The sequence below is a fragment of the Furipterus horrens genome, unplaced genomic scaffold (assembly GCF_987537825.1).
Source record: "Furipterus horrens unplaced genomic scaffold, mFurHor1.1.pri manual_scaffold_8, whole genome shotgun sequence".
In the NCBI taxonomy this organism is placed as follows: Eukaryota; Metazoa; Chordata; class Mammalia; order Chiroptera; family Furipteridae; genus Furipterus; species Furipterus horrens.
In genome coordinates, this window is record NW_028327178.1 from 21,976,581 (window position 1) to 21,997,190 (window position 20,610).

The 20,610-nt window shown below is 37.4% G+C and overlaps 1 protein-coding gene and 2 pseudogenes across 1 annotated transcript; 2 read left to right on the forward strand and 1 right to left on the reverse strand.

Moving 5' to 3' along the window:
* Positions 1-1,651: 1,651 nt before the first annotated feature.
* SYT4 (synaptotagmin 4) lies at positions 1,652-9,295 on the forward strand. Its single transcript, XM_090285107.1, has 4 exons — positions 1,652-1,916; positions 4,874-5,688; positions 7,328-7,448; positions 8,781-9,295. The coding sequence occupies exons 1-4, from the start codon at positions 1,883-1,885 to the stop codon at positions 9,086-9,088; spliced, it is 1,278 nt and encodes a 425-aa protein (XP_090141233.1). The 5' UTR covers positions 1,652-1,882; the 3' UTR covers positions 9,089-9,295.
* Positions 9,296-13,347: 4,052 nt separating this feature from the next.
* Positions 13,348-13,493, forward strand: LOC150002624 (U2 spliceosomal RNA; annotated as a pseudogene).
* A 2,322-nt stretch (positions 13,494-15,815) lies between these two features.
* LOC150002625 (heterogeneous nuclear ribonucleoprotein A1 pseudogene) lies at positions 15,816-16,955 on the reverse strand (annotated as a pseudogene).
* Positions 16,956-20,610: the final 3,655 nt, after the last annotated feature.

Sequence of the window (20,610 nt, forward strand, 5' to 3'; positions counted from 1 at the left end):
GCAGATTTTAGACAACAGCATTTTACCACCTGAAGTTAAAATTAATGAGATACTAATTTATATGGAACTTACACATAAGATACTTATGTTTACAACAAATGAGTTTAACCATATCTTAGCAATAACTTAGATAGAAAACACACATCTTAGTAAACCTCAGGCTATATATTTTGTCTACCTGTGATATGAGTCACAAACAAATGTCACTCTATTTCATCTAATGGATGTTTATTCCTACGGACAATCCCATCAGACACATGCTTAACTGAGGAAGCAAGTAATCTGAATGAAGTGAAAAGATAAGGGCACAAATCACAGATTCTGCCAATGGAAAATTAAATACAGTAAATTAGTCTGTGTTTTCATAGCACGTTTTCATAAGGTTTAAAAAATCTGTTAGAATAATGTTAAAATGCCAAGTATGTGGGAGCAAGTAGACAGGAAAGGAAAGAGGACTTTGGTTTGTAAAATTTTCCATGATGCAAAAAGCTGAAGTGAATTTCTCCCCAGACACAGTTCTGACTCTCAGAGTGGCTGCTCACCAACATGCAGGAACCTGTCATTTGTACAGTAGCTTTCTGAGTCTCACCCTGTGTCTCTTCCTCCCCCATCCCAGCACACAGTGTCATTTGCTCACTGAGCTCCACAGCAAAAGAATTCTTTGCAGAGCAATAATTGACAGTTGGTGGTGCAGCCTTAGTTCTCTCCTTCAGAAAACTGTTAACATTTGTTTGAAAAAGGAACACTCTTCAGATTAAAATTTATCAGAACCTGACACCGTATATTTCCCAGTTCCTCCACCCCAGGAAGATCATTGGATCAGAAAAAAACAAACAAAAAACAACAACAACAACAAAATGTTTTTCTTTAAAAATAACCAACAGTTATTGAGGTCATTTTAGATTTTGGTCTGATCTTATAACTGTTTTTGCACAACCTTATTAGAAGCCAAGGCTTTTAGCCAGAAACGTAATTCTGGAAGCAGTCTTATTATATGCAAAACTCATAACTGAGACTGAGTTTGAATACAGAAGGGATTATTCCCATCTGTTCCTAAGTACTCCAACTGGTCAAATGTCAGATATTAAAGGGAAAGAGAGCTGACAGATGCAGCAACAGCATCAGCAAAATGTTTAGACTAATAATTTACTAGAAAATAAGTGATTATAATGGAAAAACTGTTATTTCAAATGGATGAATGTGCAGTGAATCGTTTTCTAACATAAGTAGATCAAAGAAAAATTCAGAAAGCAAGAAAACATATTCTTGCATTTTACCATGGGTCATTTGATACAGAAATTTCTCTTACTTGTCCCTTAAATTGCCTCTCTAAATCACATTATTCTGAAAACTCACAGGCACATTTTTACTGATCAAGATGATGAAAAGATTTTATATTAGGAACTGACAGGGATGACTTTCAGGGCTTATCTCCATGTGCCTCTGAGTCACCCCCACAGAATAGTAAAGCTAATATCCAGTAGGCCAACAGTTAAAATAATTGATGAGTGTGTGTTGAATCCTCAGGAGAGAAGGGAGGAAGAAAGAAAAAGGGGAAGAGGAGAGGTTCGGAGGGAGGGAACGAGGGAGGCAGGTGCTGATTTCAACCCTGTAGCGTCAGGATTGCGTCAATTCGGGTTTCAGCCACGTCTGGAGTCTCGGATGCGAGCTTCTCAGAAGAGCCAAAACAGGAACAGGGGCGGCAAATCACGGTGCGAGGGCGAGTGGACCTCCCTCTTTGCCTCCTCCCTGTTCCAGGCGCAGGTCCCTCGGGCTCTGCGCTGTTGTTTCAGCACACGGGGAAGCCGGCGCTTCAGATCTAGGCAAGTGAACCAAGCCAGAGTTTTCCTTTCAGCACCTCGGACAGAGCACGCAGCAAAAAATGGCTCCGATCGCTACCAGCAGGGAAGAATTTGGTAAGCAAGTTACTCAACTTAGAACTGCGGTTGTTTCTTTAATACTCCGGATGGGCTGTGTGTGTGTGTGTGTGTTTTCTCCCGCGGGATGCTGAATATAGATTTACTAGGTAGTTAATATGAAAGGAAAATTAGAACAATAAACGGGTAGTCGTGGCTTATCTCTGTTGTTTCTCCCTTCCTTAGTATCTTTCTCCTTAAAATTGCCTTCTGCTAGGACTATTTTACATCCAGGAAGTTCCGTAAACGTTCAAGTAGCTCTGGAAATCGCAGCACGCGCTGAGGGAAGGGAAAGGAGTCTTGTTGTTTGCTTGTTTGTTTCATTAATTTTATAGGTGATTTTTATTTGTAGGTAAATTTAGGGGAAGCCAAATGTTCAGTGATTACATAAGGGTTTGATCTTGGCATATGTAACACAACTTATATATTGGGGGTTTAGGAATGTATATTTTATTAAGAGAGTGCACCATAAGGATGTTTTCTCTGCTATGTTTTTATTGTATCTTTGAAATATGTTGCTAGTGAAAGAGTCAGAATCCTATGATGCCAGATGGAGTTAAGGGGATATTTGAAATGAAGCAGCTGAGCCCATTTCATTTCATAGGTGAGCTAACGGAAGCTCAGAGAGGTGGGGAAAGTGGTGCAGGTCAAACAGCTAAAAGCTACTGGAAACTAGGATTCTTACTCCATTTTTCCACTTCCACTTTCCTTTTCCTATCCCAAATATTTGGCACCATTGCTCTTTTCTCTTTTAATATCAGATGTAGTTCTTCAAATAAAAAATATCATGTTGCAGGTCTCATTATACATTCCAAAGAAAAGAGATCTGAGTTTTAATTACTTTACAAGTATTAAGAAAAAAGAACAGAATTTTATAGAAGTTTGCCAATAAGGAATGATATCTATAAATGCATGATAATTGTTATTAAACTAGGTGAAATGACTGAGATTTTTGCTTTCAAAAGCTTAAGACATTATCAGTAGAAAATACATAGGGAGAAAGTGAGCCTTTCCCTGTTACATTGAATATTTTGCCATTTGACGTAAGTACTAAATAGAGACAATTTGTGATATTATATTCAGAAATAAGATTCTTTCACAGACTTCTTTTTTTGGGTGATAGAATTTATATTGTTGTGATGTTTAATCCCAATTTCTGACTTGAAAGTCAAACATTTTCAAAACCTGAGGCATTTTCAGAAACTGTACTAGTGAAAAATATGTGCTAGCATAAGCCATTACTCTATTTAGAAAAAATTATTTTCTTTATGGCTTTTATTGTTCTTCTTGCATTAGTTTATGACTTGTGTTTGCTCCCTGGCCTTCTTTTATTAGAGAGTCCAAGAGTGGATTTTTTTTTCTACCACAAAGACTTGAATAGAAGAAAAAACTGAAAAGCTGATACTAAGTTTAGCTGATTATCCTTATCTCTCGCCTCATTCTTTTCCTGTAGCCTTTGCTGCTTTTTCTATTTGAGGAATTGAAAGGTTTATTTTTTATTTTTCTGTGATTCAGTTTCTTGATATAATTAAACAACAGAATATTTTATTGTTGTTTTGTTTACTTTTTTATCTTCTTTTAGATACTTCTGCTTTCATTTCTTTCATTTGACATTTCTTAAAGTTCTAATGCTTAATGTAAACTCTTTGAGTTTAGTTTGTGATTGTTAAATAGTTGGCAGAATATTTGGAGGGATGGGGAAGGGGAGTAACAAACATTACTCTTTTAGGGGTTATTTAAACAAGACTTAACCCTCTCCTGACTGAGACTTCTAACTCTATTCTTCAGTATTTGGCATGAAAAAGAAATAGATTGGCATGGGACTAAATGCAGATAATATTATATTAGTTATATCCACTTTGTTTATATTAAACATTGACTCATTGGTGCATTGTGTTCAGGTATAGTAATACTGCTTTTACATAATGTTACTAGTAATCTGTGGTATAAATATGCTTACATATAAAACATGATAAGCTTCATGTATAACCAATGTTACCTGATGTCAGTGCAATTTAACGTGCCCTCATTCAAGGAAAGAATGCCAATTTCAATTTGATTATCATTTGCCACGTGGAACTATGTTAGGAAAAAATCAGTTATGAATAAAATTGAACTCTCAATTACCTACACTTACTCTTCTCATTTCATGTTAAGGAATGATAATTCATTTAGAATCTTTTTTGGTTTTTATATCATTGAGGTGCAATTAATTCGTACTTCAGAGAATTCAGTGTTTGGGGAATTCGGGGTTAGTATACAAGAAGTCTGTAGTGTTATAAGTTATGCACTATTAATATCCTGTTGTTCTTTTTAATTATTATTTTCCTTATATACATTTCCTTTACCAATGTTGCATAATTTGGATAGATATTACTAATGAGTTTGTGACAATGGTAGATAATGTTCTACCATTTCTTCAAATTAGCTGAATCACTGAGTCCCTAGATGTTATTTTCTTGGATCCTGGGTAAATAAAGAACAACTAAGAATACAGACTGTCCCAGTAGCTGAAGAATGTGCATTTGAAGTTCCATAGTCTGTAAGAATTGATGCTTCTGGAAAGCTTCAAAATGTCAATGAAAACATAATGCAATTAGTACTGACCCATCATGCTACAGTTGACTCAGCTGTGGAAACAAAGGTAGGTCAGGGTCATTTACATTCCCCCACCCCTGACTCAGACCCTGTTTCACCTTTTCATTTCATTTATAAAAACTACTGAAATGAAGACATTTCTATCATCTTGTATTGTTTCCTGTGTGTCATACAAGGGACATGTTTTTTCTTTCCTGAAGGTTATATGAAATGTGTACATAACTCATACCCAGAACTGTTGGAAGGTAATTCAGTCTGTGCCATGCACAGCAATTGCCAGCTCTAGGATGCTTTTCACATAGGCTCATGTCTCCAACTCTGCCCCTTTAATGTATGTTATTGGTCATTTGATTTTTCAGATGAAATCCCCACAGTGGTGGGGATCTTCAGCGCATTTGGCCTGGTCTTCACGGTCTCTCTGTTTGCATGGATCTGCTGTCAGAGAAAATCATCCAAGTCTAACAAGACTCCACCATATAAGTTTGTGCATGTGCTAAAGGGAGTTGATATTTACCCTGAAAACCTAAGTAGCAAAAAGAAGTTTGGAGCAGAGGAGAAAAATGAAGCAAAGAATAAACCAGCTGTGCCAAAGAATTCATTGCATCTTGACCTTGAGAAGAGAGATCTCAATGGCAATTTTCCCAAAACAAACCTCAAAGTCAGCAGCCCCTCTGATCTGGAGAATGTGACCCCGAAGCTCTTTTCAGAAGGGGAAAAAGAGGGGGTTTCCCCTGATAGCTTGAAGTCCAGCACTTCCCTCAGTTCAGAAGAGAAACAAGAGAAGTTGGGGACCCTCTTCTTCTCCTTAGAGTACAACTTTGAGAAGAAAGCATTTGTGGTAAACATCAAGGAAGCCCGTGGCTTGCCAGCCATGGATGAGCAGTCAATGACCTCTGACCCATACATCAAAATGACCATCCTCCCAGAGAAGAAGCATAAAGTGAAAACCAGAGTTCTGAGAAAGACTTTGGACCCAGCTTTTGATGAGACCTTTACATTCTATGGGATCCCCTACACCCAGATCCAAGAGTTGGCCTTGCACTTCACAATCCTGAGTTTTGACAGGTTTTCAAGAGATGATATCATTGGAGAAGTCCTTATTCCTCTGGCAGGAATTGAATTGTCTGATGGGAAAATGTTAATGAACAGAGAGATTATCAAGAGAAATGTTAGGGTAATTCATTTTTAGTGCTTACAGTATTTATAAACAATATTTTATGTAGATTTTTTGTATCTAGGGGATTCTCATTAGAATGATAAGTTTTATACATATCATCTTTACCGTGTTTAATTGTTATTACTCATAATCAAATGGGGGGGCAGGAGAATGGAGTAGATGAAAGAAAATTTAGTTCACAACTGAAATGCTTAAAACATTTAAATGATATAAAACAAATAGGGACACTTTATGGATATTTAAATATCACATATAAATATTTTTGTCAATTTCTAGCACAAGTATTTTTACTAAATGCCACTCAACTAAAATGCAGGCAAATATTTTTTATTCATACATAAGCTAACAAAGTCAACATAATTGAATTTGAAATTGGAAATTGAATCAATTTATCCTGAGGATTTGGAAGTTGTATTGGCTCTTCATAAAATTGCTTTTCAAGGAAGAGACAACACATCATATTGAATTATAAATGTTAATCTTTATGTTGTATAACAGGAAGTATGTTACTCGGCCTTCATAGTTATTTATACTACTTTGGTAGTTCTGGGATTATGAGAAGATGATAAGACTTTAGTTAATCAAGTTGAATCCTCTTTCCACATTAGAGAACTCAGTTGACTCCAATTGTGGTATTTCAGAATAAATTCTGTCTATAAAGTATAATTTCATAGAATACCTTTGCCTCTATGTCGAAATTAATGAAAGTCAAGGTCCAGAGACATTAAATAACTTGTATGAGACACCCAGCTGTTTAGTGGCACAGTGGGAATACCTGCCTGTGCCCTACTCTTACTCTTCTTGAAGTGTTTATTCATACAGCTAGCTACCCCACATCAGCTTTTGTGTAAATGTATATTGAAGGTTTAGGAGCTCTGGCCCAGCCATCATTCTTAGTTATAATCAAGCCCCAAGTTCACATTTTGTTACTTTCAGTTAGAACTTGTACTCTGAATTCTTAGTAATCTTATACAATGTTTTTAGAGTACAAATAAAGCCTAAGTATCATGCAAAGAAGGATCCTGTAATACTGTCCAAACACAAAGCATTACAAATTGAGTCAATTCTCTCCAATATTTAATTCACTCCTTAAATTAAATAGGACTTTTGGTGGGGGCTGGTTGAAGATACTTTTAACTTCATCATTCCTCTGGACCCAGAGAGTGATGGGGGTCTGAATAAATTTCAGTTGATATAAATTCAAATTCCAATAATCTCAGTGGTAAAGAATTAAACATAAAATCAAACATACAGATTCATTTAAATGTCTAGGTAATTTGTTACTATTAATAACTTTAAAACATCTAGATTTAATTTAGAAGGCAAAAGCTAAACATACCTCTGTATATCCTTTTAAACATTTCTAGTAAGGGGTGTGGCTAACTCATTCCAATTTTAACATTCTGTAGTACCGAAGAGCACCACAAGATGGCAGGCAGTCGTTTTTAGGAAGTGATGGTACAGTACTGCACAAAAGGTTGTTACTCTTGGATTTCTTAGCATACTAAAATAAAAATAAGTAGAAAAGTTACATTTAAATAACACTGCTATTATATGGCTTTAAATTTTTAATATAAGTACAAATTTAAAAACAAAAAATATAATGAAATACTTTATTACATCTTCCCTTGTTTAGAAGTCTTCAGGACGGGGTGAGTTACTGATCTCTCTCTGCTATCAGTCCACCACGAACACTCTCACTGTGGTTGTCTTAAAAGCTCGACACCTGCCTAAATCCGATGTGTCTGGACTCTCAGGTAAGAATGCTTCTGAAAAACTCAGGATCAGCATATAAGTGAGATACATTGGGCAAAATAGTTAACTAACACAACTATGATTTTGATTTATCTTTTATTCACAGTCACAGGTGATGAGATTGTTTTTCTGTTTCTTAGTTTAATGGCTAATGTGAGCCAATGCCATTAGCAAGAAGAAGAAATTTATGTAGTTCTTAGATCTAAACCAAAATTACTACAGGGTAGATGTCTGAATGGGGTTAAACAGTGATAAATGCAGAGATGAGATACCATTGCCAGAAACACAGTGATGGCTGTAAAACAAAGGTTTGGAAGAAAAGTTCTTCATTGTAGTATTTTAAGTGAGCCTACCTACCCTTACACTTCTATTATTTCATTATGTTTCCTTTTGATTTTTTATATCTGCTTTAAGAATTAGCTTTTTGTTATATAACTAATTTTAAAAAATCCTGTTATATGGCATGATGAGAAAGAACATGTGACCTATGGGTTAAAATAATCTGTGTTCAAATCCTAACCCTTCCATTTCTTCATGTAGTAAGTTTGGGTATGTTTCTTAAACTCTATATTAACTGGACATAATACATATCTGGAGGTAGATTGTGAGAACTAGAAATCTATACTTTGTTAAATATTATCTATTATTATTATTAGTTGAGTACATGGTATGGTCTTAAAGGTTTAGCTTATGGAGCTCAAATTAACTCATATACTGCAACTATAAAAAGTAAAAATAATATAGTTAAATGTGTGATAAAGTAGCATGATCCTAAAATCCACACAATAGTGGTAACATGGGAAGGTCAACAATGGGAAATAGAAAACCATTCCAGTTGATGATGAAAGAAGCATAGAAAAGCTGAAGCCAAAAGGGGCATTGTCATTGTAAATTCTTAATGCCTATTCAAGAGAAAAAGCACCCAAGCTCAGAGAGGTAGAGAGACTTATCCAAAGTCATACAACTCAGTAAGGTTAGATGTTCACCAATGGTTTTTTCCTTCTTTGCCTTTACTGGAATGAGTTTTTAGTAATTAGAATGTGTCTTTAGAATATGCTTTTGTCCACTTTATGTTATCTCTTCATCCCGTCATTGCAGTTCCTTCCTCTTCCTCTGGTTTAGATCTGTTTTCTCTTATGCTGCACATTCTTAGTTATTTTCAATTTGTTGACAAGAGAGGAGCTGAGATTTATGCATACTTTTGCTCTGTTCTGCCTCATTTTTATTATAATCACATTTTATATCCATGCAGTCATCTCTAAGGACACTGTAATGTCAAGGTCATCTCTCCTGCCAGGTCCTGTCCCTATCATGTCTGTTGTTTCCCATTGCAGACCCGTACGTCAAAGTGAACCTGTACCATGCCAAAAAGAGAATCTCCAAAAAGAAGACTCATGTAAAGAAGTGCACCCCCAACGCAGTGTTCAATGAACTGTTTGTCTTTGATATTCCCTGTGAGGGTCTTGAAGAGATAAGTGTTGAATTTCTAGTTTTGGATTCCGAAAGGGGATCCCGCAACGAGGTGATCGGGCGGTTGGTCCTGGGTGCAGCTGCAGAAGGAACCGGTGGAGAACACTGGAAGGAGATCTGTGACTATCCCAGGAGACAAATTGCCAAGTGGCATATGCTCTGTGATGGTTAGCAACCTGGCCATGCATTGGGACTTAATGGTTTTTACTAGGCAAGGAACCTGTGACAGCGAGCTATCATTTGTTGTTGTTGTTAGAAATGGATTGGATTAACAGACCAGAAAGGAACTACAAATGTGTACCATGATAATTTCCCCCTTTAGAGACATTGGATCAATTTTCGTAAGATATTTAATTTCTCATGCCGTGAGATAAAAAAAAAAAAAAAAGTAGTCAGGCATTGTACAAGTGGTGCAGTACAATTCCACACTGTGGCTGTGGCTTGGAGGGCAATGTTCTCACTGGAGCATGTCACTGGGAGTCAATGGGATTGTTAACATTTAGAAATGAAAAGTTTGTCTTATGAAGATTCATCCATTTTTCTTCAGGTGGGGAAATCTGTTTTTCTTTCCATCCAAAGATATTAAAAAGGTGTTTTCTAGTTCGTTTTTATTAATTATGTCATGCTCAAATGGTGTCCTGCATATAAAAGTATATGGTCATTACTCTTTGCTTTGTAATTACCTGATACAATTCTATCATAAGAGAAGTAACTTAGGTTTTTTTCAAAAGGACAGTGAACAAACTGAGTAATCATTTTATCAAAGGGCTGAGTTGAGAACACTGTGGCTGAAATATGATTTTTCTCTCCCCTAAGGTTATATGTGAGTCAAATGTTGTAAAATATCATCTCACATAAGGACCATGGCCTTGAATTTTTCACTGCCTATCACAAGCGTCAGTGTGGTCTTAGCCCTGTTTGCCTTTGTGAAGTTGTTGAATTAGCTAGTTAGTAAAGAAATAAACTTCAGGTAGAAATCCAGTTAGGAATGCAGCTTTCTCATAGGAAATATGTATAGGATGCAAGTGTACACTCAAGGCTTTCTCTTGTACACAGAGAGGGCATGGCTAACTAAGTCTTCATTGAGTTGTTCTCCAGAAAGGACTAAGGTACAGTATGAAAAGAAACAAAGACTAAAGTTTTAACCACTGCCAGGCAGAAAGCATTACTTAAACCAAGATTAAAAAGTAGTTATACAGCAAGCCTAATATAATTTATATATGTTCACACAAAATATACTTAGGCTGTCAAATTAGCACAAGAAAGTATATTTCACTATCTTTTCTAGGCTTCTTTGTCTTGAGCTGTTTTCTGTGGAACAGTTTATAGACAGACTTGTGTCTTATACCATTTCTCCAGTGCCAGGGACCTGAAACTCATTAAAACCCTATTAGAGTAGAGCAATGCCCTGTGATTGAACTTGAGGTAATGTCACGATATTTGAGTATTTAGAGAAGTATGGGTGAAACTCGGGTACAGTTGAATTATTAATTATGCAAGTTAGAAAATAAAGTCTACTGAAAACTTTACATTTTGAGTCAGGTTTTGTGTCTGTACTTTAGCAGTTTTTGAGACTGTGTTTGATATCTCCGTGTTTGTAAATTCTATGACAATGCATTTTCAAAACAACTTATACATGCTTTTTATGACTATGCCTAATGTATAGAAAATGTTTTACATGTACAAAAGTTGAAACTGACCTCTTTTATTGTGCTTCAAGATGACTTTGGGATTGAAAAGACCATTCCCTGATCATTTTCTTCATTCCACCACAAAGTCTTTTCTCGACATCTTGGTTCACTCAGCATTCTTGTGAAAGCAACGTGAAGTGAATTGCAGTCAGAGTGTGGTTTGGGGAAGTCAATGGCCTTTTAATGTATGCATATTTGGTACATGGGCCATGCAATATAATATATTTTGGAGCTCTGCTAAGCTGTGAGGAGTCAGCCCCAAGTACCCTTCACAGCTACCAGAAGTTAGTGGTGGTCCCAATAAAGGGTGGTTGTGGGAAGAGGGTGATATCTCTTTTTTTTTTAAAGTGGAGCAATGAAACCAACAACAAATACTTTTAAAATTACAATGAAAATTTGTAAATAGTTTTTAGTTATTCAAACTTAAAGTGTCTTCAAGTGTGGAAAGTTGAGTAAAACTATCTGCAACTGCTTTTAAGAAAAGAAAGAAGAAAAACTAAAAAAATAATTGAAACAGGCAGGGACATATGTGATCCCATCACCTTCTGAAAGTTGTACTGTTTTAAAAATATATTACAATATCAATGTGAATACCCTGAATTCTGTTACAAATCCTGCACTGTATTAAACATGTAAATTAATTGTTTGTCTGATTAGCCAATCTCACCAATCTAATGGGGAGGTATTTGCGTTTGAAGAATTGTGTAACTCAGTAACTGACTTGTTCTGATGTTGTAACTCAATAGAAGTGATTTGGAAGGAAGCATGGTGTATGGGGTGGTGTCTGTTCTTCTGTGCCAGCAACGTATGATGTTTGTAAGACTATGTTTGTAAGACATAAATAAATTGCTGCTTTTGCCCAATCCTTTTCAACTCAAACTTTCTGCTGATAGACTCTGTAATAAGGCTTCTTTCATTTCTTTTTAAGCTCTCAAGTTTCTCTGAGGGATCTCCTGTCATAGATTAGGGAACGTTAGTAATTCAACACCAAAATATTTTACATATCTGATTTTAGTTTGCTTAATCCTCATAACAACCATCTGGGATAATCATCATTATCCTTATTATATAGAAGCAAAACCTGAGACTCAAGGAGCTTAGGCAATTGATTCAAGTACATATGTACAAAAATCCACATTTCCCTGTTAATTAGGTGAACAAAAGCATGTCATGTAATATATAATGGAGAGCTTTCCCTGGCTACATATAGAAAAAGATAATCCCCATCCCTTTTTATAGCTGTATAGTACTCCCTCACAGCATCATTTTTAAATGATCATTTGTGAACTTATTTTTGTTTATTTTCCTATTATAATTAAGGCCCTAATAAAAAAGAAGTGTGTGTTCTACTGATCTTTAAATTTTCATAGTAGCTAGGTCGCATATCATAAGTGCAATTAATTTTTAGTTTAAGTCTGAACCACCATAAATGTCATATCGGAAGGAAATTTAATTGATGATTATATGGAAAAATATTCTGTAAACAACTATTGTTCAGGGGTAGAAGTAGAAAAAAGGTACTCCAAATGTATAAAAGGATTTTTTTTGTCATTCTGATGTACTTCATTATATATGAGAAGCCATATATGAATAATAGACATCCCAAATTTTTAAAAATAAATTTTGGGGTTAACTAGCCTTTATTTTTTGTTTTCTGAGAGCTGGATTTGCACTCCCAATTTCTAGTATTAAGCTAATACTGGAGTGGTTTATATTCCTTGTAGGATATCATCTGAGGTCAGGGAAAGAGAATTAAAAAACAACTAAGATATAAATTTGATTTGAAAATTTACCGTGGATAATTTGAAATCCTACAATTGAGATTATACAGCACACATGAAATATGACCCAATGAAATGCCAAAGTTTATCTAATCACAAGATTTTCAGAGCAGGAAACTACAGAATAACCTACCCAGGTGGCCTGTGCAAGGCCATGCAGAGAGCAAATGGGAAATCACAGTAAGCAAGGGCATGTTCAGGCCAGCACCTCAAATATTCATGTGGCCCAGGCAGAGAAGGCAAGAGCACACTGAATGTGTTGCCCGAGGCTCTGCCACACCAGAGGTCACTTATTCAGTGGAGGACCCTTAAAGACACATGGCCTTTGGATGGGAAGAGGTCTAATTCTCATTGCAATTGGTGCTCCTGACCCAGGTTGCAGATAATACTGATGATGTTAGTGACACAGCTGCTGTGTTACCTGTGTACCAACAATCACCATCTTAATGTTCTAGGATTCTGTGTGTCCCCCCCAAATTTAATTATATTGTGATATCATTTATTCATGTTACAACTCTGGTCACTTCAATTCTTCCACACCTTTCGTAAAGGACAGTCTAGGGGAAAAAAGACAGTAGAGAAATTTTAAGTGACACGTTGAAACCATCTTCTATTTGGCCAACGTGGATCTTTTTCTTTCAGTACTAGCTCTTCCCCAGCTACTTCAACATCACCTTTGCACACACATATCAGGTGAGAGGTAAAAGGATCACTTGTCTTCTCTGGGGACTGACTTGGACCCCCTAATGTTGCCATGTTCCCGTGGTAACTTTTTTCAAATTGGTTGAAAGTCATCTTTCCTGCAAGTGAGAGAGAGAGATGACTCTGCAAATAGCATATTATAAAAAGTTCAAAAATAGATAAATATATAGATATTAAATGGGAAGTTTCCAGCTTTTGCTGTTCATTCTTTAAGATTAAATATTACCTCTTTCAAATGTCCATTTTAGAATATGTTGATCGCTTCTCGGCCTTTTGGCTAAGATCAAGTGTAGAATATGTTGACATATTATATAACATTTGAGATATTTAAGAGTCATAATATATTAAGATGTTAATAACTGAGATGAATGAGTGCAGATTAATCTAGTTATTTCAACAAGAGGACTTGGGTTCTTATACATGAGTGTAAGATGGCAAATTAAAAAAAGGGGGGCGGGGTACAAGTGAACGGTGATTCTAAAGATAAACTTGATGGTCTTCAAAACTGTCTGTGGGTTTGGTCTTAGAATTGTTAATAGAATTGTGTTATCCCATGAAATATGCCAATTGGAAAATATGGACTAAAAGTGTTTTGTACATCACTCCATAGAGCTGCTTACATAAGGGAATACAATCTTAAAGGTACACTATGTGTATTTGCTTGGTTTAGTGCAAGGGATCTAAAAATTACAGAGGTAAAAAGTTTGGAAACTTGAATTTTTTGAAAGACATTAATAAGCCCACTCTTGAAGTTTCTGTCTCAAGAGACTTCAGGTAGGATCATATAATAAATTTTAAAAGCAAGCATACAAATAAACAATAAACCAAAACCAAACCAAAGCTGAGCAGGCAATTTTTGTTTTTGGCAACTTTTAGGCAATACTGATTAAGACTTTATAAAGTATTTTGATACACTTTTAAGTCACCAAATCTCCAAAAATGACATGTGAATTATTTAGAAAACTTATTTTTTAACTTATTTTACAGATAAGGATACTGAGACTCAGAAACATTATATAAACTTGTTCAAAGTAGAAGAAAGGGAGATTTGAGCCTAAATCTTTTATGTTTAATTTTATTTTCTTTCTTCAATACCATGCTACAGACAATATCTTTTAAGTATATTATTCTGATATGTGATAATAAAGGTTTTTTTTTTTAAGTTGGTGTTTCCTTCTCTCTGTCTTATATACTGGAACTCCACTTGGATGTTTAATTGGCCTCTCAAATTTAGCACATCCAAAACAGAACCCACAATGAACCAGTTGTCTATCAACTACAAATCTCCTACCACAGTCTTTTACTTCTTAGTAAATGGCCACTCTATTCTTCCAGTTGTCAGTTCCAAAACGTGATTTTAAATCCATTTTTTTCTCTCAGACCCACATATGCAGTTCACCAGCACATTCTGTTAAGTAAGAACAATTCACTGTCTTCACCACTACCATCCTGCTCTCAGCTACCACCAATCTTTATTGGACTATTTCAATACTTCTTAATGGCCTCTCTGCTTGCATTCTCGAAGTATGCAGCAGCTAGAATTATTCTTTAAAAACGTAAGCTGTATCCTGTCACTTCTGTGCTGAAAATCTTCTACAGCCTTCCTACCCTAACCTGGCCAACCTCTGTGGCCTTCCTGTTGTCCTCTTCTTCACTTTGCTTCAGTCACATGGGCCCTACTGTTCCTCAGACGCATCAAGCATGCTGCTATTTCAGAACCTTTCCATGTACTTCACTCTGACCTTGGATGCTCCTGCCCCACAAAATTCCAATATGCTTTGCTCCTTTGTTTTCTCTAGATATATACTCAGTAGCCCTTCAACAGAGATATTTTCTCTGAACTCCATCCCTTGACCCACCTCCATCTCCATTCTGCCTTTTACCACAGTGCCTATTCCCTCCTGAAAAAAGTATATATTTATTTCTTGATTATCTATCTGCAACCACTAGAGTGTAGGCCTCATTACAGTAATGACTTAGTTCCTTTTGTCTTGGGTCCTAGAACAGTGTCTTTTGTTTCTATGTTTGTTTATCTTTTTTGTTTATACACTTACAGTTGTTCCTGCTTTTTCTCCCCTTTCCCACCTCCATCCAGCCCCAGCCTCTCCAATCCCTAAGTCTATCCCCACATTGTGGCCCTTGTCCATGGGTCATGCATAAATGTTCTTTGGTTAAACCTTTCACCATCTTTCATCTGGTCCCTCCATCCCTCCTGGACACTGTCAGTCTGTTCTATATATTTATGCTGCTGCTTCCATTCTGTTCATTACTTTATTATCCTAGGACACTGTCTTATACATGCTGAGTTGTAAAGTAGATGCATGAATGAAAGAAACCACACCCCCAAATGTTCACAGCGAACCTTCTGAAGTTGTGCTCAATATTTATAGGTTGTGTCTCATTAGTCAAAACCCTGTTCTTTCTGTGGCAGCCTTGGAATCCTTGGAATAAAAAGGAAATGAATCTACAGCAAGGATTTCCTAGAGTTTTCTGGGAAATAATTTGGATTTTCTACTATCCAATAGGGGATGAAAAGAGCCAGTCACTTCATTGTTTCCTTGATATGCTATCCTATCTCCAAATTCTGAAGTTAACAATTTAATAGTTGGGTATTTTTGGAGCCTAAGTTTCTAATCAGTGACCATTAGGAAGTTTGGAAAAAGGATGTAAGTAGCTGAAAAACAAAATTTGGACTTTAATTTTCACTTCTTTTCTTTTTTTTTTCTTCAAGTTAAAAGTATTTTATTTACAAAACCCATTCATAAAACTGAATGATTAATTCAAGCTGTAGCACAGCTAATGAAAACTGCATGGCAGTGAAAGTGAAGTACACAGTGGCTCAGATAAAGGCTGTCCTCATAAGGATGCTCCTGGTAGTAATTAAAACCTTCTGCCACTGCCATAGCTACTGCTGCTGCTGGAACCGCCATAGCCACCTTGGTTTCGTGGTTTGGCAAAGTATTGGCCTCCACCTCCATAAGGGCCAGAGCTTCTGCCTCCAAAGTTTCCTCCTTTCATGGGTCCAAAATTTGAAGATTGATTATTGTAATTGCCAAAATCATTGTAGCTTCTGCCACCTCCAAAATTACTTCCATCATTACCAAATCCATTATAGCCATCCCCACTGCCACCATATCCACCACAACCACTATGGCTGCCACCAAAGCCACCTCGACCACTGAAGTTTCCTCCACGACCAAAGTTGTCATTCCCACCAAAACCACCTCCACGACCACCTCCGAAGTTTCCAGAACCACTTCGACCTCTTTGGCTAGATGAAGCACTAGCCATCTCTTGCTTAGATAGGGCTTTTCTCACTTCACAGTTGTGGCCATTTCCAGTATGGCATTTCTGAATGACAATCTTGTCTACAGAGTCATGGTCATCAAAGGTAACAAAAGCGAAGCCTCGGTCAGTCATGATTTCAATCACTTCAATTTTCCCATATTGTTCAAAATAATCTCTTAGGTGATATTTCTCAGTGTCTTCTTTAATACCACCGACAAAAATCTTTTTCACAGTTAAGTGTGCACCAGGTCTTTGAGAATCTTCTCTTGAGACAGCCCTCTTTGGTTCCACAACTCTTCCGTCCACCTTGTGTGGCCTAGCATTCATGGCTGCATCCACCTCCTCCACAGTGGCGTATGTGACAAACCCAAAGCCTCTGGAGCACTTGGTATTTGGATCTCTCATCACCACACAGTCTGTGAGCATTCCCCATTGCTCAAAATGGCTCCTCAGACTCTCATCTGTTGTTTCAAAGCTCAAACCTCCAATAAAGAGCTTTCATAGGTGTTCCGGCTCTTTGGGAGACTCTGACTTAGACATGACGACTTCAGGGCAGGAGACTTCAACGATGCTTACTCAGCGGCGTCCACCGGCAGAAAGGCTCACTTCTTTTCAACTTCTTAATTTGGGGAAGCTCGATGTTCTAGAAAAATAATTTCAACAAAACTGTATGCAGGACTTTCTCTTCTGAATCTCAAGCATAAAATACTTTCAGATATTAAGGCTGACCTCTGGAACATGACTGTCATCTAATATAAATTGACAATTCTCCCTTTGCAAGAAAGGTGAAAGGTTGAATCTGCTATTCATGTCCTAGAAGCAAAGTGGAAACACAATGGAATTCAACCCAGGAAACAGGAGGCTTCTCTTTTTGTTGTGTTGTTATTTGAAGTAACTTCTGAGAGATGAACATGTTACCAGTAACATGATGTGTTCCATGTAGGCTTCCAAGTCACCAGAAAAGGTTTAGGTCTGTGAACTTCAAGGTGGCTGAATGCAGAGAGCACCCCTTTCCTGTGCAAGATGGCCACATCCCACTGCAGCATCCTTTAATCCTGAAATTCCTAAGAGTGACAACAAACATACAAAACCTTGCAAAAATGTCACGCTTTAATCAGACTATCAGGGATAGAATTTTTAGGGCTTGCAGATATAGAGGTCTAATGAATCTAACATCTTCCTTTAATAGATAACAGGACTTTGGTCATGTGCCTGGTAAATATCAGTGTCACCGGTAGAACCTGCTGACATTATTCACTACTTCACAGAGCTAGGTTTTCTAGTTTTCTAGTACCTCACACTTCAGACTACCTAAATAACTTATTGCCTCCCTGCATTATCACAGAAAAAGAACTTGTCTTGTTGGGTGGTTCATTGTGATGCAGAGTCAGAGGTGCAGCAATGGAGGCATTAGTGAAACTCTGAAGTCAGATCCCGTGACCAGATACAGAGCAGCATAAGGGTGTTTGTTTCTTGGTGAAATGGAGGGTAGAAAATAAGAGCTCCAGAAAATAATGCAGAAAAGACAGGAGAGGAAGTATCATCTTCCATTCGCTAGTTGTGTAAAAGTTCATTTTGCTTTGACCTATGTTTCCTCATCTCTGAGAGGTTATTATTTTTCCAGCTGTCCAGTTAGGGATGACAGCTAATATCACTCTCACAGTCATAGTCAGCAGTCTTCCTCAAATGCTTCTGGTTCCAGCTCTCTTGGTTGCAGCCCTGCGCCTCCATTCCCAGCCCTGCACAATCTTCCATTTCCAAGAGCTCCCAGGCAGCGTCACCCTTATGAACACAAGTGCGCTTCTTTTTTTAACACTGGCCATTTCCCTCCACTCAGCAGGCTGCTTCTCTCTCTGTGGTGATGCTCTAGAAGCTTAAAGGACTCCAGGGATGTTTCCATAAAATCACAGTAAGCTTTCTTCTGCCAAGGCCCCGGCACTGTGGGTATTGCTCACATTGCAAATTAAAAATGCCTTCCTGTCTGCAGCTGTTCTCATAGGCCCAGACCACCAGCAGTCAGTGCAGGCAATGGGCTGATTTCCCCAGCCCAGAAGGCACACTGTGCTCCCCTCTTCCGTGGAAATAGGGAGAATTGCACAATGTCTATTTTGTGTCACATTATATGAGTCTAGAGATTCTCTCTCTTTTGTCTAATTAAGACAGTCCTTTTCAGAGTCCTTGAGTTTTTGCTCTGCCAGTGAGCCATGGTCACAATTTGCATGAGCCAGTTCCTAGGGATAAGCCCAAATTGCTGCAGTGGAAAATAAACTGAACGAAATCTTCTCTGTGGTACTAACAACCTTCCTGCACCACCACGCCACATCCGTCACACTAATTTGGTTAAAGTTTATCCATCCATTTTTTAATCTTTGATGGACAGTCTCCTTTATGATTCACTGGTATCATGTAAACGTAATACTAGCAGGATCCTTGTGACATATCCTCCTCCGTGTTTTCCAAACACCCCTGAATCCAAGGGTGAGTGGAGCCCAGCTTTGTGCTAGGCACACTCCTGTTCCATAACATAAAGCTGGATCAGATTACCTCTGTTGTTTCCCCAGCCCCCAAATGCTGGCCTCAAGTTAAATATTTGGCAGAATTATTACGGTGACATCATGAGTTGTTAAATTCTTGTCACTATGAAGCGAAACTAGTGCTCTGAGATTTTGAAATTGTTCAGTTACCTAGATCTAAACAGTCTGGTCTTACAGAGATCCAGGGATGTTTCAAAAGTCTAAAGTGTGTAGGGGCAGGGTACTTTGGAGTCAACTGGTATACCAAAAGAACAATCAGAATATATTTCAAATCAAGAAAAGTGTTAGGCACAGAATTGTACTGATGGGATTAAGAGATCAATAAACACTGTTCTTGCCCTCAAGGCCTCCACATACACACAAAAAATAAGACACATGTACAAGACTCAAAGTACAGGAAAGAATGTGCTACATGTTGTAATACTGATATAAAGTAGACGGGGTTACAGGGAATAGTCAAAATAATTATAACAAAAAGACCTTCTAATATTTCAGAAGTAAATTTATGCTAAACTTAAAAGTTTGATATTAATAGGCATTTATGTAAGAAAAATATGCATGAAACAAACAAAAGTGCATGGCTTGTTAAAAATTATCAAGAAAGTTATTGTGATGGGGGATAATTTTGGAGGAAATAGTTATATGTATGCATTGACTAAATTTTGGAAGGCTATTTATGATCTGCTAAGGCATTTGAATATTCTTCTTTTTACATTGAGTGAATTGGACGTTGTTTATAATTGTTTTCCTACCCTTTTGGGTTCTGACCTTTAACCAAAAAATGAAAAGAAACAGATATGGACTTTCAAATACTTAGTGGTTTTATTTATTTATTTTTATTTTTCCCTAACAAAACAGTCTCACAAGATTGCTGAAAAATGATCTTTCTCTTTGAATATATATTTCTAATTCTAGGCAGGTAGAAACAAAAGTTGAGACTGAAGATTGAATTCTATATTATATATTTTTTCCTAGGGTTGTTTATACATTTGGAGGGGTGCAGTGACAGTATATCTTGATGAATGGTTGCTATTAAATCATAGAATTTCCCTTCTTCCATTCTCTCCTAGCCAAAGTGGACATCTGGGTTCTTTGTTTTCTGTCTACATAAAGTGTATTGTTATTGTGTGTGTGTGGGCGGGGGGGGGGTCCTATAACATATGTTAATCAAATGAGTATATAGTTTAGTGTCTCTGAGAGTTCTGAAGAAAATGACTCTGCCTTGGATAGTGTCTTATAAGATCTAGGGTGATCATGAAGTAAAGGTATAAAATTTCCAGATGGTAATTACCATCATGACTGCTAATATCATCAATCGTCGGCAGCCGTCCGTCTCGAGAGACGATGGTGTAGCTTCTTAAGAGTCTATCTGCACCGCCGAGAATGGCTGTGCAGTCCGACTCGGGAGTGACACGGTATCTGTCTCCTCCCGTGTTAAATCGACATCTTGCGATGACGCTGGAGTGTCCTCTCCAGTGAAGCTGAAGCTACAGAGCCTGGGCAGGGTGATATGGAGGGTCTGCTGTTGCCCATGCAGCAGACCCCCCCTCTCTTCGCAGCTGAAGGGTCCAAGGGAAAGACGGAGTCAATACAGCTTGGCTTCAGGTGCGCCGCAGGAGTTGCCGGTGTTGACTACAACGTCAAACCGCCTTAGGGACTCCGGCTCCGGATTTTCTGTCGGGGTTTACTCCCTTAGCC